Source organism: Scyliorhinus canicula, chromosome 13 (assembly GCF_902713615.1).
Source record: "Scyliorhinus canicula chromosome 13, sScyCan1.1, whole genome shotgun sequence".
Taxonomy (NCBI): Eukaryota; Metazoa; Chordata; class Chondrichthyes; order Carcharhiniformes; family Scyliorhinidae; genus Scyliorhinus; species Scyliorhinus canicula.
Genome location: NC_052158.1, coordinates 53,588,063 through 53,611,008, shown reverse-complemented (window position 1 = coordinate 53,611,008; position 22,946 = coordinate 53,588,063). Strand labels below are relative to the sequence as shown.

General features: G+C 54.1%; 1 protein-coding gene across 5 annotated transcripts in view; it reads left to right on the top strand.

Moving 5' to 3' along the window:
- Window positions 1-22,946, top strand: part of LOC119976254 (solute carrier organic anion transporter family member 2A1-like) — a 346,040-nt gene that overhangs the window by 182,176 nt on the left and 140,918 nt on the right. For all 5 annotated transcript variants that reach the window (XR_005462888.1, XR_005462887.1, XR_005462889.1 and 2 more), the window contains one exon: window positions 21,128-21,292. Coding sequence is in view for 2 of the 5 variants with exons in the window: in XM_038816619.1 (XP_038672547.1) it covers window positions 21,128-21,292 (165 nt within the window). In the remaining 3 variants the exon portion in view is untranslated. The remainder of the gene's footprint in view (window positions 1-21,127; window positions 21,293-22,946) is intronic.

The following is a 22,946-nucleotide window of genomic DNA, read 5'->3' as shown; positions in this document are numbered from 1 at the left end:
TCTGGTCTGTGTGCTCATTGCTCTGGTCTGAGTGCTCTCTGCTCTGGTCTGTGTGCTCATTGCTCTGGTCTGTGTGCTCACTGCTCTGGTCTGTGTGCTCATTGCTCTGGTCTGTGTGCTCTCTGCTCTGGTCTGAGTGCTCTCTGCTCTGGTCTGTGTGCTCATTGCTCTGGTCTGAGTGCACATTGCTCTGGTCTTGTGCTCATTGCTCTGGTCTGTGTGCTCACTGCTCTGGTCTGTGTGCTCATTGCTCTGGTCTGAGTGCACATTGCTCTGGTCTGTGTGCTCATTGCCCTGGTCTGTGTGCTCTCTGCTCTGGTCTGTGTGCTCTCTGCTCTGGTCTGTGTGCTCTCTGCTCTGGTCTGTGTGCTCACTGCTCTGGTCTGTGTGCTCACTGCTCTGGTCTGTGCGCTGATTGCTCTGGTCTGAGTGCACACTGCTCTTGTCTGTGTGCGCATTGCTCTAGTCTGTGTGCTCATTGCTCTGGTCTATGTGCTCACTGCTCTTTGTGTAAAGTCTGCACTGGTTTCTGGATTCTATGCTCTGGCTTGTGTATTTCCTGTTTTGGTTTATTTATTCTTAGCTCTGATTTGTATATTCTTTGATTTGTGTATTCCCTGTTGAGGTTTGTGTACTCTGTGCTCTGGTTTATTACTATTTGCTCTGGTTTGTGTATTTTCTGCCCTGGTTTGTGCATATTCTGCTCTGGGTTGTGTATTTTCTGTGCTGGTTTTTGTAATATCTTTGGTTGTGTACTTTCTGCTATGGTTTGGATATTCTCTGCTCTGCGTTGCGATTTCTCTGCTCTGGTTTGTGTATTTTCTGTTCTGTTTCATGCATTTCCTGTACTGGATTTTGTATTTTCTGCTCAGGTTTGTGTATTTTCTGCTCTAGTTTGTGTATTTTCTACTCTGGTTTATCTATTCAATGCTCTGCCTTGAGTATTTTGTTCTCTGGTTTGTGTACTCTCCTTTCTGGTTTGTGTATTTTATGTTTTGGGTTGTGTATTTTGTGCTCTGGTTTGTGTATTATCTGCACTGGTTTTTGTGTTTTCTGTTTCGGTTTGTATTATCTGCTCCAGTTTGTGTATTCCCTGCCTAGTATATTTTCTGCTCTTATATATTTGTCCTCAGCTCTGGTCTGTACACAATCAGCACGGTATCACAGTGGGTAGCACTGTTGCTCACAGCGCCAGAGTCCCAGATTCGACTTCCGGCTTGGGTCACTGTCTGTGCGGAATCTGTACATTCTTCCTGTGTCTGCTTGGGTTTCATCCGGCTCCTCAGGTTTCCTCCCACAAATCCCAAAAGACTTGCTTGTTAGGTAATTTGGACATTCTGAATTCTCCCTCAGTGTACCAGAACAGGCGCCGGAATGTGGGGACTAGGGGCTTTTCACAGTAACTTCATTGCAGTGTTAATGTAAGCATACTTGTGACAATAAAAATTATTAATATTATTATTATATTTTTTCTAGTTATTGTATTATCTGCTCTGGTTTGTGTATTTTCTGCTCTGTTTCATGCATTTCCTGTACTGGTTTGTTTATTTTTAACTCTGATTTGTGTAATATCTGTTCATTGCTCTGCTTTGAGTATTTTGTTCTATGGTTTGCGTACTCTCTGTTCTGGTTTCTGTAATTTATGTTTTGAGTTGTGTATTTTGTGCTCTGGGTTTGTGTACTCTCTGCACTGTTTTTAGTGTTTTCTTCTCCAGTTGGTGCATTCCCTGCCTCATGGATTTTCTGCCGTTATTTATTTGTTTTCAGCCCTGGTCTGTACATACTCAGCTCTAATTCTAAATTGATTGATATTTATTGTCATATGTACCGAAGTACAATGAAAAGTATTTTTCTGCAGCCAAGGGAACGTACACAATACTCTTTGCTCTGGTCTATGTCCTCTGCTCTGGTTTACGTACTCTCTGCTCTGTATATTCTCTGCTCTGGTTTATGCACTCTCTGCTCCATTTGCATTTTTGATGCTATGGTTTGAATACATTTATCTCCTGTTTGTGTATTATGTGCTCAGATTTGTGTATTTTCTGCACTGGTTTGTTTATTGTTTCTCTGGATTGTGTACTCTGCTCTTGTTTGTTTGCTCTTTGCTCTGGTTTGTGTATTATCTGCTGTGGATTGTGTATACTCTGCTCTGGTTGGTGTCCTCTCTGCTCTGGTTAGTGTATTCCCTGCTCTGGCTGGTGTACTTTCTGCTCTGGCTGGTGTACTTTCTGCTCTGGCTGGTGTTGTCTCTGCTCTGGGTGGTGTACTCTCTGGTCGTTTTGGTACACTATCTGCTTTGTTTGGTGTGAGCTGTGCTGTGGTTGGTGCACTCTATGCTCTGGTAGTACTCTCTGTTCTGGCTAATGTACTTCCTGATCTCTTTGCTCTGCCTCGTATTCCCAGCTCTGGTTGGTGTGCACCCTGCTCTGGTTGGTGTGCACCCTGCTCTGGTAGGTGTGCACCCTGCTCTGGTAGGTGTGCACCCTGCTCTGGTAGGTGTGCACCCTGCTCTGGTTGGTGTGCACCCTGCTCTGGTAGGTGTGCACCCTGCTCTGGTAGGTGTGCACCCTGCTCTGGTTGGTGTGCACCCTGCTCTGTTAGGTGTGCACCCTGCTCTGGTAGGTGTGCACCCTGATCTGGTTGGTATGCATCCTACTCTGGTAGGTGTGCACCCTGCTCTGGTCGGTGTTCTCTCTGCTCTGGCCGGTGTTCTCTCTACATTGGTTTTGAAATACGAGCCAAATTAGGCCAATTAGCATCTTGAGCTTGCTTCGCCAGTCAGTTGGATCATGGCTGATCGACCATTCTTCATGTCCACATTCCTGTCTTTTCCTCCCTTGATTTCCTTGATCAAGAATCTATCTATCTCAGCCTTAAATATAAACAAGGACTCTACCCCACAGCTCTCTGTTGCAAGGAGTTCCAAAGACACTCAACCCTCTGAGAACAGACATTCCTCCTAATCTCATTTTAATTGGCACCCCATTATTCTGAGACAATGCCCTCTGGTCCTAGATTCTCCTCTGAGGGGAAACGTCCTCTCAGCATTTACCCTGTCAAGCCCCTTAAAAATCCTGTATGTTTCAATGAGATCACCTCTCATTCATCTAAGTTCCAATGAGTAGAATCCTAACCTGTTTAACCTTTTCTCAGAAAACAATCCCTCCGTAACAGGGATTATCCGAGTGAACTTTCGCTGAAGCATCTTCAATGAAATAATGGTCGAAATTCTCCACCTCGCCCCGGCTATAGCGGAATTCCGAACGCCTACCAGACCCACTCTCCAAGGCCTGCGAAACAAAGAGACCCCTGCAGAGACCTGCTAAATAATAGAATCATAGAGCAGAAGGCGGCCATTCGGCCCATCAAGTCTGCACAGGTCCTTGGAAATAACACCCTACTTATGCTCACACCTCCACCCTATTCCCATAAACCAGAAACCCTACCTAATGTTTTGGACTCTAAGGGGCAATTTAGCATGGCCTAGCCACCTAACCTGCACATCTTTGGACTGAGGGAGGAAACCGGAGCACCCGGAGAAAATCCATGCGGACATATGGAGACAATACAAACTCCACACAGGCTGCCACCCCAGTCAGGAATTGAACCCGATCCCTGGAGACGTGAGGCAGTGATGCAAACCGCTATGCCACCGTATCTCCCCGAGAGACACCCCAAGAAAACAACCCTCCCTCACCCAGAGACCCCCTGAATAAAGGGAACCCTCACAGATCCTGTCAGGAAGCCCCCCAGAAAAGAGACCCCTGTCAGTAGGAAAATATGGATTCTCCCCAGCCCTGCACCGAAATCACATTAGGTGTGAGGCGGAGAATCCAATTTCATGCCGAAATCGGGCCCCGTGCCGGTATGGCGATTCTCTGGGACCCGAGAATCGACGTGACCATGGAGTACTCCGTGCAGCTGGGAGCCAATTGCCAGGGGCCTCCCCAGCGCCGGCGTTTAACTAACCACCTATTGCCGGTCAGGATGCTCGCGCGGCAGCTGTGGACTCAGTCCGCGGCCGCCCTGGTGTGGGGGGATCAGACACAGGGAGGGGGTCCTTATAGGCGTCCGGGGGACAGATCCGCGCGGTCGGATGCACGGGTACGCAGCCGATCGGGGGTCTACATTTTCAATCTGCGTCCGCAGTCCGAGTCCGCCATGGCGCTCGGCACGGCCGCTGGAGGCTGACTCCGTGCGCGGACTCAAAACCGGAAGTGCGGGGGCCCCTAGCCACAGCTAAAGCTGCGTGAATTATTCTGGGTCCCTGCTAACCCACTGCAGGCCATTGAATCAGCTCATCTTTTCTGCAGGAATATCCAGAGTAAAACTCCAGCGTTTTTATTCTGGGGACATAGTCCCATTTTGGGAGAACCTTGCCCATAGTCTCCCAAATGGAGAATTTCACCCCGTGGGCGGGATTCTCCGTACCCGGTGGGGCGGGGGTCCCGGCGGGATGGAGTGGCGTGAACCACTCCAGCGTCGGGCTGCCCCAAAGGTGCGGAATCCTCCGCATCCTCAGGGGCTAGGCCTGCCCCGGAGTGGTTGGCGCCCCACCAGCCGGCGTGAAAGGCCTTTGGCGCCACGCAAGCCGGAGCCGAAGGGACTCCGCCAGCCGGCGCGGGTCCGCGCATGCGCGGGAGCGTCAGCGTCTGCTGACGACATCCCCGCGCATGGGCATGTGGGTTCACCTACACGGTCAGCCATCGCGGAGGCTGACACGGCCGGCGTGTAGGAATAGAGTGCCCCTAACGGCACATGGCCGCCCGTGGATTGGTGGGCCCCGACCGCGGGCCAGGCCACCGTAGGGGCACCTCCCGGGGCCAGATCCTGCGACCCTCCAAGAATCCTGGGACCAACACCGATCTACACCGGCGGGACTGGCATAGAATGGGCGGGACTTTGGCCCGTCGCTGGCTGGAGAATCGCCGTGGGGGGGGCGCTGACACCGGGTCCGGCGCCAGAGAATTTGGCAGCCGGTGGGGATGGGATTCACGCTGCCCCCCGACGATTCTCCGACCCGGGTGCATGCTGAGGAGGAGGGGGGGGGGTGTCCGCTAGGCCAGATGCCAGCTGGCAACAGTCACGACCATGAAGCCCATGGCACCTGGCTGCGAGGGGGGAGGTTAGGGGCAATGATGACATGTCAACTATTCTCCCCCCACCCCCACCCTCTGCAGGCCGTTATGTTTGGTCATCCCCCAACGATGTTGGCCCCCGTGGCGGGAGCCGCACTTCTACCCTGGGGGAGCTGGAGCAAGAGCGTGCCAGGGAGGCGGCGGAGACGAACTTGCCGCAGGGAGGCAGGTGTCAGCTGTCCAAGCTGGAGGGCCGCCCGCAAGACAGGATGAGGAGGAGGAGATGGTACTGCAACGGAGACGCCCGATGAGGCCCCTTGTGTACCGGTCCCGCTCGTCACACCAGGGCCTCACGGACCGGGCATGGAGGTGGAGACTCCGGATGAGCCGGGAAACCGTGGCACACATCTGCCACCTGATGGCACACCTGGCACCGCGTGGCACTGAAAGAGGACACCCTCTCCCCATGTCCATCAAGGTTAAGGTGGCCCTGAACTTTTATGCCACGGGGTCATTCCAGGCACCGAGTGGGGACCTGTCCGTCATCTCGCAGGCATCGGTGCACCGGTGCATCCAGACACCCGATATGCCATTGCGGACCGCTACATCCAGTTCCCTGTGCAGTGGGCCATCCAGGATTCCCGGGCAGCGGGCTTCGTTGCCGTGGCCAGAGTTCCCATGGTCCAGGGGGCGATCGATGGGATGCACGTCGCCGTGCGGCTATCTGCGGACAACAGGGCCGTGCTCACGAATAGGAAGGGACCATGAACGTGCAGGTGGTCTGTGAGCACCGCATGAGGATCCTGCACATCTGCGCCCGGTACCCGGGTAGTGTACATGACTCATTCATATTGGCGCAATCTTTCAACCCACCACGTTCGAGGGACGCACCCCCCGGCTGAGGGGCTGTTTGCTGGGCGACAGGGGTTACCCGTTGCGGTCGTGGCAGATGACGCCTATACGGAGGCCACAGACTGACACTGAGAACCGCTCCAACAATGCCCATGCAGCGTCCAGGGGTGTGACAGAGAGGTTCTTTGGGCTGCTGAAGATGCGCATCAGATGCCTGGACCACTCTGGCCTGGAGGGCCCCTCCAGTATCCATCAGATGAGGTCGGCCGCATCGTCGTGGTCTGCTGTATCCTGCACAACATAGCCCAGCAGAGGGGCGATGTGCCGCAGGCAGAGGAGGGGGACGGGGAGGAACAGGAAGATGACACGCAGACTGCTAGATGAGGAGGATGGGGGGGGGGGCAATGGTCAGGACAGACTGGGTCGACATGGACGGGAGGCAGCCCACCGTTACCGGCTGGGCCAGCGGGCACGGGACAGGCTGATAGCCACCCGGTTAACGGACTAGGAATCGCTGAGTATGGGCACAGACTGCACACCACGGCACCAGCCTATCTTCCTAACCCCCCCCCCCCCCACCCAACACCAACCACCCGCACCCCACCCGCATGCACACCACCCCTCCCTTGCACATCCACCTGCGGCACAACGGGCAGGGCTCACACGATCACCGGTGGAAGCGTGTCTATTGCCGGCCATGGAGGATGATGACAACCCGCTCTGCGATGAGCTCGGGTTCTACATCGTTGGACAATGTCTGACCCATGGCTACAGTATCACCCTCCACCCGGACCATCCCTGCATGCGGCCGTGACACTGCAGCGCACGGTCCTGTCGTCTGCCCAGAGGGATGGCGAGGGTGACCCGGGGGGAGGGGGGGGGCACACTCACCTGGGGCCGACATAATACCACCCCTCACACACACACTGGTGCTCACCTCACACCACACCCCGCACGCATCGGACAGAACACAAAGGCAGCGTCTGAAAGTGTAAAAGTGATTTAAATAACAAACAGTCCATACACGTGCCCCAGCCCCTATAACTAATCTGTGTCCTGCACCCGTGCTAATTTAGTGTCTAATTATTTTGCCTTACGGGCCCTTTGACGACGTCGAGGTGGTTCTCCAGAGGGTACAGCAGAGATGGAGGTGGACTCCTGCGGATCCTGCCCTGTGACTAGGGACCCCTTTGGCGGCCGTTTCCAGGGGCTGCCCGGCCTAGATGGGCCAGGCTGCGGCTCGGGCAACTGGGATGGCGAGCTGCCAGCCTGTCCTGCCCACTGCCCACTAGATGCACCGGGGATGGAAGGGGGGGGGGGGGGAGATTCCGAGGTGTCGGGGTGTTCTGGGACCTCCCCTACAGGGGGACCCGATACTGGTCCCAGCACCTCCTCCTCCCTCGAGGTGCCCGATGGACCCCGGACCTCTACATGGGCCGGTGATGTGAACGGACCGAGCACCCGACGCCCCCCCAACACCTGGCGCTGCCAGTCCTGGAGGCCCGCCCTGGTATCAACAAGGGTCTGCAAGTTTGCAGCCATGGAGTTCTGGGAGTTGGCCATCCCTGTCTGTGTCTGGGTGATGCCGGCTGGCATCTGGGCAATGCCGCCGATGCCCCCAGCGATGGATTGCTGAGACTCGGCCACGGCGTTAAGCGCCTCGGCGATCTGCTGCTGGTTCTGGCTCATGGCTGCCTGTGCCCTGGGCCACGGTCGCCTGCACGGAAAACTTCACACCTTGCACACTGCGACCCATGTCTGACACTGTCGCACCCATTGCCTCCACCACGGACGCTACCAGTGCGGTGTCAGTCTGGGTGGCACACATGATCGGCACCACTACCTGCTCCTGCACGTGGATGGACTCCTCAACCTTCGTCTGCAGCTGCCGCAAGCCGACCGTCGCCTGCTTCGGCCGTCCCTTGGTCCATGACTGCATCAGGTCTGTGGGTGGGTGCTCCGGGTCTGTTCCTGGCTCGTGGCCATCCTGAAACTTCCTGGTGGCGTCGTATGCCTGATGGGCCAGGTCTGTCTCCCCTCCCCCCCATATCCCCCATGTACCCCCTTCCCCCATATATCCCCTTCCCCCATATGGGGGAAGGGGGAATATGGGGAAGGGGGATATGGGGGAACGGGGATATGGCGGAAGGTGGCGTCTGTGGGTATATGGCGGAAGGGAGGATATGGGGGATGGGGAAGGGGGAAAGGGGAAAGGGGGGCAGGCTGTCTCACTTGGCGCTGCGTGGCGGGCGGCCATTTTTCCGGTTTTCTGGGGGGGGCGTCTTTTGTGCAGTGACGCCACACGGCGTCACTGACGGCACGTGTCCGTGACGACGGCTTCATGCTGCTATTAGCCCATTCCCGGCCGGAGAATTCGTGACATTTTGGGGGGCCCGACGCCAGAGTGATTTGTGCCGTTTCTGGTGCCGGGTTTGGGCCATCGCGCTGATTCACGGAGAATCCCGCCCATGGCCTCACAGTACCTTTTGTAGTTGCAGCAAGACTTCCGGACAGTTATGCACCAACGTCCTTGAAATCCTGGCTAACATTCCATTAGCCTTCTTGATTACCTGCTGTACCTGTGTACTCGCTTTCTGTATTTCATGAACACGTCACCCCCAAGTCCCTTTGTCTTGCAATTTTCTGCACGTTTTCCCTGTTTATATAATGCTCTGTTCTTTGTTTCTCCCTTCCAAAATTAACACCTTCGCATTTTCACAAATTATACTCCATTTGCCAACTATACCCTCTGCTCTGATTTAAGCATCCTCTGCTCTGGTTGGTGTGCACCCTGCTCTTGTTTGTGTTTACACCCTGCTCTGGTTTGTGTGTACACCCTGCTATGGTTGGTGTGCACCCAGCTATGGTTTGTGTGTACACCCTGCTATGGTTGGTGTGCATCCTGCTTTGCTTGGTGTGTACACCCTGCTCTGGTTGGTGTGCATCCTGCTCTGGTTTGTGTGTACATCCTGCTCTGGTTGGTGTTTACACCCAGCTATGGTTGGTGTGTGCACCCTGCTCTGGTTGATGTACATCCTGCTCTGGTTGGTGTACATCCTGCTCTGGTTGGTGTGTACCCTGCTCTGGTTTGTGTGTACACCCTGCTCTGGTTGGTGTGTACACCCTGCTCTGGCTGGTGTGTACCCTGCTCTGGTTTGTGTGTACACCCTGCTCTGGTTGGTGTGTTCACCCTGCTCTGGCTGGTGTGTACACCCTGCTCTGGCTGGTGTGTACACCCTGCTCTGGCTGGTGTGTATACCCTGCTCTGGCTGGTGTGTACACCCTGCTCTGGCTGGTGTGTACACCCTGCTCTGGCTGGTGTGTACACCCTGCTCTGGCTGGTGTGTACACCCTGCTCTGGTTGGTGTGTACACCCTGCTCTGGTTTGTGTGTACACCCTGCTCTGGTTTGTGTGTACACCCTGCTCTGGTTTGTGTGTACACCCTGCTCTGGTTTGTGTGTACACCCTGCTCTGGTTTGTGTGTACACCCTGCTCTGGTTGGTGTGTACACCCTGCTCTGGCTGGTGTGTACACCCTGCTCTGGCTGGTGTGTACACCCTGCTCTGGTTTGTGTGCACCCTGCTCTGGTTGTTGTGTACACCCTGCTCTGGTTGATGTACATCCTGCTCTGGTTGGTGTGTACATCCTGCTCTGGTTGGTGTGTACACCCTGCTCTGGTTGGTGTGTACACCCTGCTCTGGTTGGTGTGTACACCCTGCTCTGGTTGGTGTGTACACCCTGCTCTGGTTGGTGTGTACACCCTGCTCTGGTTTGTGTGTACACCCTGCTCTGGTTTGTGTGTACACCCTGCTCTGGTTTGTGTGTACACCCTGCTCTGGTTTGTGTGTACACCCTGCTCTGGTTGGTGTGCACCCTGGTATGGTTGGTGTGCACCCAGCTATGGTTGGTGTGTACAACCTGCTGTGGTTGTTGGACACCGAGGGTGGGATTCTCTCAGCACCAGGTTCGGGCTGGAGGTCAAGGCCATGACCAGGGACTGCCAAGTCTGCGCAGAGTGCAAACCGCACTTCTACCGGCCAGACAAGGCCCACCTGGTAAAGGCCTCCCGGCCCTTTGAGTGCCTAAGTATTGACTTCAAAGGGCCCCTCCCTTCCACCAACCGGAATATATACTTTCTCACCGTCATCGATGAGTACTCCCGCTTCCCCTTCGCGGTCCCCTGCCCTGACATGTCCTCAGCCACCGTAATAAAGGCATTGCACAGCATCTTCACGCTGTTCGGTTTCCCTGCCTACAGTGACCGGGGCACATCGTTCATGAGCGATGAGCTGCATCAGTACCTGCTCGACAAAGGTATCGCCTCGAGCAGGACTACGAGTTATAACCCGCAGGGAAATGGGCAGGTGGAGAGGGAGAACGCAACGGTATGGAAGGCCATTCTTCTGGTTCTTAGGACTGGATGTCTCCCCATCCCCGCTGGCAGGAGGTCCTCCCTGACGCCCTCCACTCCATCAGATCGCTCCTCTGCATGGCCATGAACGAGACCCCTCACGATCATTTGTTTATCTTCCCCAGGAAGTCCATCTCCGGGGTCTCGCTTCCATCTTGGCTGAAACCCCCCCCCCGGGACCAGTCCTTCTCCGGAGGCACATGAGGAGCCATTAGACCGACCCCCTGGTCAAGAGAGTCCAGGTGCTGCACGCCAACCCCCAGTACGCTTACATCGCGCAGCAGGGCGGATGGCAAGACACGGTCTCCCTACGGGCGCCAGCTGGTTCCCCCGCCAACGCGCCCCCCGCTTACATCCCCTCCTCCCCGCTGCCCGGCACCACCCACAGAACCCTGTGAGCTCCCCTGGGTCTCCTGTATTGTCCCGCGCCTACACTGTCGCCACCCGTCGCCCCCCCACCCTACTCCCGCACCCCAACCGTCTCCGACACCCCGGACTGAGGCTCAAGCTCCAGACACAATGCCCCTGGAGTTACCACCTGTGACTAATGTGCCCGCCGCACCGCACAGCTGCGGAACAGAACGATCCGGCCTCCAGATAGGCTGAATAAGTAATGACTCCACGTCACCCCCACTAGACTTGATTTTTTTAACAGGGGTGAATGTATTCACCAAAATGCATGCATGATACTGTGACCTATGACCTGGAAGTGGTGACATGAACTGCTTCCAGGTGCTGCACTGTAACCCCGGTATGGCTCCGCCTCTGGCTCCACCCACACCGGGGGACAGACAAAAGACGGCCTCTTGTAGGCGGCATCTATTTTGTACTACTGACTCTGGCTAGGCAAGTTCATGACCAATAAAGCCTACTGTTCACTTGCTCTCTCTGTCTCACGGTGAATTGAAGGTATATCAACCAGCCAGAGCAGGGTGTCAACCAGCCAGAGAAGGGTGTCCACCAGCCAGAGAAGGGTGTCCACCAGCCAGAGCAAGGTGTCCACCAGCCAGAGCAAGGTGTCCACCAGCCAGAGCAAGGTGTCCACCAGCCAGAGCAAGGTGTCCACCAGCCAGAGCAAGGTGTCCACCAGCCAGAGCAAGGTGTCCACCAGCCAGAGCAAGGTGTCCACCAGCCAGAGCAAGGTGTCCACCAGCCAGAGCAAGGTGTCCACCAGCCAGAGCAAGGTGTCCACCAGCCAGAGCAAGGTGTCCACCAGCCAGAGCAAGGTGTCCAACCCGATGCCCATCACAGATTGAGTCCGGGCAGTAGTAAAAGATGACATCGGTGCTATGGAGGATAAGGTTGAATCCATTTGGGTGGAAATCAGGAATAGTAAGGCGAAAAGGTCACTGATAGGAGTAGTCTATCGGCCACCAAATAGTAACGTTATGGTGGGGCAGGCAATAAACAAAGGAATAACTGATGCATGTAGAAATGGTACAGCAGTTATCATGGGGGATTTTAATCTTCATGTCGATAGGTTTAACCAGGTCGGTCAAGGCAACCGTGAGGAGGAGTTTATAGAATGTATCCGCGATAGTTTCCTAGAACAGTATGTAATGGAACCTACGAGGGAACAAGCGGTCCTAGATCTTGTCCTGAGTAATGAGACCGGATTGATTCATGATCTCATAGTTAGGGATCCTCTCGGAAGGAGCGATCACAATATGGTGGAATTTAAAATACAGATGGAGGGTGAGAAGGTAAAATCAAATACTAGTGTTTTGTGTTTAAACAAAGGAGATTACAATGGGATGAGAGAAGAACTAGCTAAGGTAGACTGGGAGCAAAGACTTTATGGTGTAACAGTTGAGGAACAGTGGAGAACCTTACAAGTGATTTTTCACAGTGCTCAGCAAAGGTTTATACCAACAAAAAGGAAGGACAGTAGAAAGAGGGAAAATCGACCATGGATATAAGGAAATAAGGGAGAGTATCAAATTGAAGGAAAAAGCATACAAAGTGGCAAAGATTGGTGGGAGACTAGAGGACTGGGAAATCTTTAGGGGGCAACAGAAAGCTACTAAAAAAGCTATAAAGAAGAGTAAGAGTATGAGAGTAAACTTGCTCAGAATATAAAAACAGACAGTAAATGTTTTAACAAATATATAAAACAAAAAAAGAGTGGCTAAGGTAAATATTGATCCTTTAGAGGATGAGAAGGGAATTTTAATAACAGGAGATGAGGAAATGGCTGAGGAACTGAACAGGTTTTTTGGGTCGGTCTTCACAGTGGAAGACACAAATAACATGCCAGTGACTGATAGAAATGAGGCTATGACAGGTGAGGACCTTGAGATGATTGTTATCACTAAGGAGGTAGTGATGGGCAAGCAAATGGGGCTAAAGGTAGACAAGTCACCTGGCCCTGACGAAATGCACCCCAGAGTGCTAAAAGAGATGGCTAGGGAAATTGCAGATGCACTAATGATGATTTACCAAAATTCACTAGACTCTGGGGTGGTCCCGGTGGATTGGAAATTAGCAAACGTGACACCACTGTTTAAAAATGGAGGTAGGCAGAGAGCGGGAAATTATGGACCAGTGAGCTTAACTTCGGTAGTAGGGAAGATGTTGGAATTTATCATGAAGGAAGAAATAGCGAGGCATCTGGATAGAAATTGTCCCATTGGGCAGGTGGTGCCCAACTAATTTAGTGGAATTTTTTGAGGACATTACCACGGCAGTAGATAACGGGGAACCAATGGATGTGGTATATCTGCATTTCCAGAAAGCCTTTGACAAGGTGCCACACAAGGTTGCTGCATAAGATAAAGATGCATGGCATTAAGGGTACAGTAGTAGCATGGATAGAGGATTGGTTCATTAATAGAAAGCAAAGAGTGGGGATTAATGGGTGTTTCTCTGGTTGGCAATCTGTAGCTAGTGGTGTCCCTCAGGGATCAGTGTTGGGCCCACAATTGTTCACAATTTACATTGATGATTTGGAGTTGGGGACCAAGGGCAATGTGTCCAAGTTTGTGGTAATGCGAAAAGTGCAGAGGATACTGGAAGTCTGCAGAGGGATTGGGATAGGTTAAGTGAATGGGCTAGGGTCTGGCAGATGGAATACAATGTTGACAAATGTGAGGTTATCCATTTTGGTAGGAATAACAGCAAACGGGATTATTATTTAAACGATAAAATATTAAAGCATGCTGCTGTGCAGAGAGACCTGGGTGTGCTAATGCATGAGTCACAGAAAGTTGGTTTACATGTGCAACGGGTGATTAAGAAGGCAAATGGAATTTTGTCCTTCATTGCTAGAGGGATGGAGTTTAAGACTAAGGAGGTTATGCTGCAATTGTATAAGGTGTTAGTGAGGCCACACCTGGAGGTGTTCAGTTTTGGTCTCCTTACTTGGACGTACTGGCACTGGAGGGTGTGCAGAGGAGATTCACTAGGTTAATCCCAGAGCTGAAGGGTTTGGATTACAAGGAGAGGTTGAGTAGACTGGGACTGTACTCGTTGGAATTTATACGGATGAGGGGGCATCTTATAGAAACATATAAAATTATGAAGGGAATAGATAGGATAGATGCGGGCAAGTTTTTTCCACTGGCGGGTGAAAGCAGAACTAGGGGGCATAGACTCAAAATAAGGGGAAGTAGATTTAGGACTGAGTTTAGGAGGAACTTCTTAACCCAAAGGGTTGTGAATCTATGGAACTCCTTGCCCAGTGAAGCAGTAGAGGCTCCTTCATTACATGTTTTTAAGGTAAAGATAGATAGTTTTTTGAAGAAAGAAGGGATTAGGGGTTATGGTGTTCGGGCCGGAAAGTGGAGCTGAGTCCACAAAAGATCAGCCATGATCTCATTGAATGGTGGAGCAGGCTCGAGGGGCCAGATGGCCTACTCCTGCTCCTAGTTCTTATGTTCTTATGAGTCGGACCGGCGGTCGGACGTTCTGTTGTGAGCGACGCAGCAGTGGTGGTGACGTCTGCACAGATGGTGTCGGCGTCGACGGCATAGGTGCTGGCGATGTTGGTGCTGGCCAGTGGCTGGATGACTCGGAGCGAGCCAAAATCTTCCATGTCCTCTAGCGTGGGCAGGGAAACGAGGGACGGACCTGGTGGGGCTGAAGTCGGGGGCGCCAGGGAAAAGGAGGGTGGTGCGTGGGTAGGGAGGAGTGTGGGAGTGGGATCGGCACCCGCGGGAGATAGGTCCCTGAGCGAGACTGCATCCTGGTGGCCGTCGGGGAAATCCACATAGGCGTATTGGGGGTTCGTGTGGAGCAGGCATACCTTGTCCACCAGAGGGTCTGCCTTGTGGAGCCTGACATGCCTACGAAATAGGACCGGCCCTGGAGCTGCCAGCCAAGTCAGGAGTGACACCCTGGATGTAGACTTCCTAGGGAAGGCAAAAACACGCTCATGGGGTTAGTTGCGGTGCACAGCAGTGACCGATTGGAATGGAGCGCGTCAGGGAGGACCTGCTGCCAGCGAGCAGCTGGGAGGTTCCTGGACCGTAGGGCCAGCTGTTCGGCCCTCCATACCGTCCCATTCTCCCTCTCTACCTGCCCATTTCCCCGGGGGTTGTAGCTGGTCGTCCTGCTGGAGGCGATACCCCTACTGAGCAGGAACTGCGCAGCTCATAACTCATGAACGAGGATCCCCTGTCACTGTGGACATTGTCGGGGAAACCGAACAGAGCGAATGTGAAATCAAGGGCCTTGATGACGGTGGCAGACGTCATATCCGGGCATGGGATGGCGAAGGGGAACCTAGAGAATTCATCGACCACACTAAGGATGTAGGTGTTGCGGTTGGTGGAGGGTAGGGGCCCTTTGAAATCCACGCTGAGGCGTTCACCAGGCGCACGCGGTCTGGCCGGTAGAAGTGCGGCTTGCACTCCGCACAGACCTGGCAGTCTCTGGTGACTGTCCGTACTTCCTCGACGGAGTAGGGCAGATTGCGGGCTTTGACCAGGTGGTACATCCGAGTGACCCCCGGATGGCAAAGGCTCTCGTGCAAGGCACGGAGCTGGTTCACTTGTGCGCTGGCACATGTACCTCGGGGGAGGGCGTCTGGGGGCTCGTTGAGCTTGCCGGGGCGATACAAGATCTCATAATTATAGGTGGAGAGCTTGATTATCCACCGCAAGATCATGTCATATTTGATCTTGCCCCGCTGCGTGTTGTTGAACATGAAGGCTACCGACCGTTGGTCAGTGAGGAGAGTGAATCTCCTGCCGGCCAGGTAATGCCTCCAGTGCCGCACCGCTTCAACGATAGCCTGGGCCGCCTTTTCTTCAGGAATGCCGAATTTCGGAGACGTGGAGGGTGCGGGAAAATAATGCCATGGGTCTCCCAGCCTGGTTTAGAGTGGCGGCAAGGGCGACATCTGAAGCGTCGTTCTCTACCTGGAAGGGCAGTGTCTCGTCTACTCCCGGCCTTGGCTATGTCTGAGCGAATACGAGCGAAGGCCTGTTGTACCTCGGCCGTGAGGGGAAATTGTGTGGACTGTATAAGTGGGCGGGCCTTGTCCGCATATTGTGGGACCCACTGGGCATAGTAAGCAAAGAACCCCAGGCATCGTTTGAGAGCCTTGGGGCAGTGGGGGAGGGAAAGCTCCATGAGGGGGCGATTGCGGTCGGGATCGGGCCCCAGTAGTCCGTTTTGGACTAGGTAGCCGAGGATGGCTAAGCGGTCTGTGCTGAACACGCACTTCTCCTTGATATAAGTGAGGTTGAGGAGAGATGCGGTGTGGAGAAATTTAGCGAGGTTGGCGTCATGGTCCTGCTGGTCGTGGCCGCAGATGGTGACATTGTCTAAGTGCGGAAACGTGGCCCGCAGTCCTTACCGGTCAACCATTCGGTCCATTTCTCGCTGAAATACCGAGACTCCCTTCCCGTTAGTGACGCTGAAGGGAACGCTAAGAAATTGATACAGTCGACCGTCCGCCTCGAAGGCAGTGTAGGGACGGTCCGATTTACGGAGGGGGAGCTGGTGGTAGACGGATTTCAGGTAAATTGTTGAGAAGACCCGGTACTGTGCAATCTGATTGACCATATCAGATATGCGAGAGAGGGGGTACGCGTCGAGCTGCGTGTACCTGTTGATGGTCTGGCTGTAGTCCACGACCATCCTGTGTTTCTCCCCAGTTTTAACCACCACCACTTGGGCTCTCCAGGGGCTATTGCTGGCCTCGATAATACCCTCCTGAAGCAGCCGCTGGACTTCGGACCTGATGAAGGTCTTGTCCTGGGTGCTGTACGGGCTGCTCCTGGTGGCGACGGGCTTGCAATCTGCAGTCAGATTGGCAAAGAGGGAGGGAGGGTCAACCTTGAGGGTCGTGAGGCCACAAACGGTGAGGGGAGGTAGGGGTCCGCTGAATTTGAGGGTGAGGCTCTGGAGGTTACAGTGGAAGTCCAGGCCCAGTAAAAGTGTCGCACAGAGGTTGGGGAGAACGTACAGGCGGAAACGATTGAATTCAACGCACTGTACGGTGAGTTTGAGCAGACAGAAGCCCCGGATCGGGACAGAGTGGGATCCGGAGGCCAGGGAGATCGGCTGGTTGGCGGGATGGACCGCGAGGGAGCAGCGCCTTACCGTGTCCGGATGGATGAAACAGTCTGTTCTCCCGGAGTCGATGAGGCAGGAGGTCGCGTGGCCGTTGACGAGCACTGTCGTAGAAGCGGTGGCCAGGTTGCGAGGACGGGATTGGTCGAGCGTCATGGAGGCGAGTAGCGGGCGATCGACCGAAGAGTCCGACGGGTCCGATGAGTAGCGGCAGCGACCCGGGTCCCGTGGTCCAGTTCCGAGGGGAGGACAAAATGGCGGCGTCTGCAGTACCTGCGGGGAAGAAGATGGCGGCTACCATGGAGCGCACGTTGTGGGAGCGGGGCAAGATGGCGGCAACCATGGAACGCCCATGGAGTCGGTGGATGAAGATGGCGGCGCCCATGGTGCGCACATGGCGGGGGCGGCGAAAGATGGCAGCGCCCACTGATCGCACATGGAGACGGGGAAGGAAAATGGCGGCGCCCACTGATTGCACGTGGTCCCGGGGGCAGCGGACGGCAGGGCCCATTGCGCGATCGGCTGAGGCGAGGGGGAGAGTTCGGGCGCGATAGCGGCAACTGTGCGGGACTGACATACCGCTGCAAAGTGGCCTTTCTTGCCACAGGATTTGCAGGTCGCGGTGCGGGCCTGGCACCGCTGGCGGGGGTGCTTCTGCTGACCACAGAAGTAGCAGCGGTGACCTCCAGGGTGCGCGGTCATTGCCGGATGGGGTCCGATGCAATACACGTCACAAAGGCATCCCACATGAGGAGATTCGAATGTTCTGTGGCTAAGACAGCCTGGCAGTCGCAGTCCCGTACTAGAGGAATAAGGGCCCACCAGAAGTCCTCAATCGACTCACCCGGTTGCTGAACGCGAGTGGCGATTACATGTCTCGCAAACAGTGTTCGTCGACTGAGCGTAATTCTCTTTGAGAAGTTCCATAGCCCGGGCGTAGTTAGGCGAGTCCTGAATCAGCGGGAACATGCTGGAGCTCAACCTTGAGTATAGGAGTTGTACCTTCTGAGCCTCCGATGGTGTATGTTCCAATGAGGTGATGTAGGCCTCAAAAACAGCCAGCCAGTGGTTAAAGTCTTTCCTGGCGTGCGACGACTGCGGATCCAGCTGCAGACAATCGGGCTTAATTCTAATGTCCATGGTGTTGGAAAATCTCACTGTAATAAATTGTGGCGCTAACAATTGCACACAGAGACTCGGATCGGTACAAGAGAGGCTTTGTTACAGTGAGGTGCTATTCCTTCGGCTGCAGCTGTAGAATGTCATCTCTGGGAAATTTATGAATATTTATACTGCTCCCTGTGGGCGGAGCTGGCCGGCAGGGGCTTGCCGGAAAACCTGTAATACAGGTACTGTTGTACATCCCCTAATGCAAGCACACACATATATATATATACAATGGTAGATCACCACAGTGATGTCGGCCTTGATGCGGCTGAAGGCCACACGGGCATCATCCGTCAGGGGAAAAGTGGTTGTTTGAATAAGTGGGCGGGCTTTGTCGCATAGTTGTGGACCCACTGGGCATAGTAGGAGAACAGCCCAGGCATCGTTTTAGGGCCTTGAGTCTGTGGGGGGGGGGGGGGGGGGGGGGAGGTCTGTGAGGGGGTGCATATGGTCGGGGTCGGGCCCTAGGACTCCGTTCTCTACAACATAGCCGAGAATGGCTGGTCGGGTAGTACGGAAGACGCATTTTTCCTTTTTGTGTGTGAGGTTGAAGGATTGGGCGAGGATCCTCTGGAGGCTGGCATTATGGTCCTTCTGGTCATGGCCGCAGATGGTCACATTGGCCAAGCATGGGTATGTGGCCCGCAAACCGTACTGGTCCCCCATTCAGTCCATCGTTCTCTGAAAGACCGAGATCCAGTTAGTGACGCCTAAGGGGACTCTGAGGAAGTGGAAGAGCTGGCCGGCTGCCTCGAAAGCAGTGTACTGGCGCTCTTCCGGGCGGATTGGGAGCTGGTGGTAGGCCGACCTCAGATCGACCGTGGAGAACACACGATACTGCGGGATCTGGTTGACCATCTCCGCTATGTGGGGGAGGGGGGATGCATCGAGTTGCGTAAATCGGTTAATTGTCTGGCTGTAGTCCACAACCATCCGATTCTTTTTCCCTGTCCGGACGACCACCACTTGCGCTCTCCAGGGGCTGTTGCTGGCCTCGATTTTCCCTTCACTCAACAGTTGCTGGACCTCCGACTTGATAAACGTCATGTCCAGCGAACTGTACCGCCTGCTCCTGGTGGCGATGGGCTTACAGTTAGGAGTGAGGTTCGAAAAGAGTGAAGGGGGGGAGACCTTGAGGGTCGCGAGGCTGCACACCGTGAGGGGGGGGGGGGTGCAAGTGTCTGCCGAACTGTAGGGTCAGGCTTCGGTCATTACATTGAAAGTCCAATCGGAGCAGTAGGGGGCGCAGAGGTGGGGGAGGAGGTAGAGCTTAAAACGCACGTACTCTGCGCCCTGATTTGCGAGATTGGCGATACAGTACCCCCGGATCTGAACCAAATGGGACCTGGAGGCAAGGGAGTTTGTTTGGGAGGCTGGGTAGGTGTGGAGGGAGCAGCGCCTTACCCTGGAACACTCAGGGTGGACAAAGCTCTCCGTGCTCCCAGAGTCAAAAAGGCAGGGGGTCTCGTGCCCCTTCACTCTGACGACCATCATGGAGTTCTTCAGCTATTTTGGTGCAACTGGTCGAGGGTGACTGCGCCCATCTGCGGGTAGTCTGTATGGTCGGTGGAGTCACAAGATGGCGGCCCCCATGAGTCGCAAGTGTTGGGCTGGGGGTGAAGATGGCGCCCAAGATGGCCGTCCCCATTGGTCGCACATGTTGGTTGGTGTAGGGGCCGGCGGCCAAGCCACATGAGTCGCACGTGTCGGTCGTGTGTTGGGGCCGGTGACCAAGATGGCAGCCCACGCTGCCGATGACACATCTGACGGGGGGCTTCCAGGCAGGCACACAGCCGCATTGCGGGGTCTGTGGAGCTGCGAGTCCATGGGTCGGGCCTGGTGTGCTTTCGATTTCTGGACCTTGGGCCAGCCCAGACAGACACTAGCGAAGTGCCCCTTTTTCCCATAATCGCTTCATGTTGATGTGCGTGCTGGGCAGCGCTGCCGGGGGTGTTGGGCCTGGCCGCAGAAGTAGCACTGCAGTTCCCCGGGCTCGGCTGGCAGGCGCGTGGCACAGGCCTGCGACGTAGTCTGGTCCGACGGACGACGCAACGAGAGCATCCACGAGGGGTCCGGCAGGCTTGAGGGGAATGCGCCGAGGTTCTGGTCAGCCGCCTCCAGTGAGGTCACCGGCTTTACCATTTCCCGCAGGTTGGAGGTCCCATTTTCCAGCAGGCACTGTCTGATATAGTTCGAGCGGACCCCCACCACGTAGGTGTCCCGGATCTGTGAGTTCATATCTTCTTCCGCCGTCACATCTCGATAGCTGCAGTTCCTCGCGAGTAGTCAGGCTTTCGAGATATTCATCGAGCGATTCTCCAGCGCGTTGAAGGCGAGTAGTGAGGAGGTGTCTAGCGAACACCTCATTTATGGGCTTCACAAAGTGTGCCTTGAGAATTGTGACCGCTGCCTCGTACGTGGCCGCTTTCTCGATCATTACCGAGATTCGATGACTCACTCGAGAGTGGAGGAGTCGCAGCTTGAGAGTCTCTGTGGAAGGCGTTGTGGAGGAGTCGAGGTAGGCCTCGAAGCACGGAGCCAATGTTCGAATATTTCCTTGGCTTTGGACGTCGAGTTCGAGCCTGTCCGGCTTTAGAGCGGCTTCCATAGTGCTGTCGATGACCAATAAATTGATATACCTACAATTCACCGTGAGGCAGAGAGAGCAAGTGAACAGTAGGCTTTATTGGTCATGAACTTGCCTAGCCAGAGTCAGTAGTACAGAATGGATGCCGCCTACAAGAGCCCGTCTTATATATGCCCCGGTGTGGGCGGAGCCATACCGGGGTTACAGTACGGTACCTGGAAGCAGTTCATGTCACCACTTCCAGGTCAAAGGTCACAGGTTACAGTATCATGCATGTATTATGGTGAATATATTCACCACACTGGTGTACTCTTGTGCTCTGGTTTGAGTATCCTCCACTCTGGTTGGTGTACACCCTGCTCTGGCTGGTGTTCTCTCTGCTCTGGTTTAAACATTCTATGTTGAGTTTTCTGCAATCCCGGGTCCATTTTGTTTTGTGTATTTGGTGGTTTACTTAATTTACATATTGTGTTTCTGCCGATTATTGATTTTTGTATTTTCTGCTCCTACAGTGTTCCCTAAAATGATTATTAGGTTGCTGCTGAATCCTTTGTTCATCATTATCGTGCTGGCTCAATGTAGCTTTTCGTCTGTGCTGGCTGGTATCTCCACATACCTCAATAAGTTCCTGGAAACACAGTACTCCACGACAATATCCTATGCAAACTTACTCATCGGTAAGTTGAATTGCATGAACCTCTGAATGACACTGGAAAGTAGTGATGCATTGTGTTGAGTTATGAGAGAGAGTTTGGAATGCGCGACCTGGGAGAGTCGTGGTGGCTTATTCCATAAGAGGTTTCAAAGGGAACTGGATACAGTGATTAATTTAGAGGACTACGGAGAGGGGCCAGCTCTGGCGCCCTTTTGAGAACCGAGGCAGCGCAATGGGCCAAATGTGCTATAAATAACAAAATCAAACATTAAAAATGAATGTTTAGAGTGAGTGCAGAGATTTGTAACTCCAGATTGGTTCACTGGCTAACAGATAGATGTTAACCCACCTACATCTTGGCGTAGATCTTCTAATGAGGATCAGAAACCATGGGCGTGATTCAGTGGCCTCGTTGAGCTCTAGTGAGAGCTTAAGCCATGCTGCTGCTACCATAGTTGCTGGCATTGCACACCGGTCACTCCACTGCGGTTGTCACCATAGCAATGTTGGCCTTGGTGTCATCCATTGCCGGCAACATCTCCTGCACCGGTAGCCTCTGGGACTCCTCCAATTGGCTATGGACCTACTGGAGTGTCACTGACATTTCCCTCTGAATACCCTCTGACCCTCTGAATATCCCAGCCAAACCCTGATGTCTCTATCAGCCCCAGGACAGACTGATCCAGAGTCTCGGAATCTGACTGGGACGCAGTTGGGACCTGGGATCCATCAGAACTCCGGACTGCTGTCTCGCCTGGATGTTACTGCCTCCACATGATGTGCAACTGTGTGGTTCTCACCAAAATGTGCCCCAGAAGCTTGTCCACTAACATTGTTCACCGAGGTGTGTTTCTATGTACTGGTGGAGGTGGGAATGACAGCTGGGACATGTCGATGGTGGCATCCACGGAGGTCTCCTCTGAGGGGCTCTCATGGGGGGCAGGGTGGGGGATAACCTTGGATGGGCTGGCACTGGTGGACCTGCGGGGGGAATTGGGCATGCGGTCGGTGGGAGGGATGGGTCAGTCTATATGGCAATAATTCAGTTTTCATATTTTATATTGAACAAATTACAAATTGTTAGGAGAGAAAAAGAACAAAAAAAAACAAACAAACACGCAAAAATTAACATACATATTTACAGGTAAGCATCTTCGTAGTGGTAACTGCGCCCGCCCCCCCCCCCCCCCCCCCCCCCTCAACATGTTTATTTAGTTTGGTTTTGGGCCTTAGCTAGCCATCGAACCCCCGTACCGAACCTGTAGCCCCCCCCCCCCCTCCCGCCACCTTCCCCCGACTATTCTTCCTCTTGTACATTGGCCACAAATAGGTCCCGGAACAGTTGCATGAATGGCTCCCACGTTCTGTGGAAGCCGTCGTCCGACCCTCGGATGGCAAATTTGATTTTCTCCATTTGGAGAGATTCCGAGAGGTCGGACAGCCAGTCCGCAGCTCTGGGCGGTGCTGCTGACCGCCAGCCAAACAGGATTCTACGGCGGGCGATCAGGGAGGCAAAGGCAAGGGCGTCCGCCCTCCTCCCCAGGAATAGATCTGGCTGTTCTGAAACCCCGAAGACCGCCACTATCGGGCATGGCTCCACCCTCACTCCCACCACTTTGGACATAACCTCGAAGAAGGCTGTCCAGTACTCCACGAGTCTGGGGCAAGACCAGAAC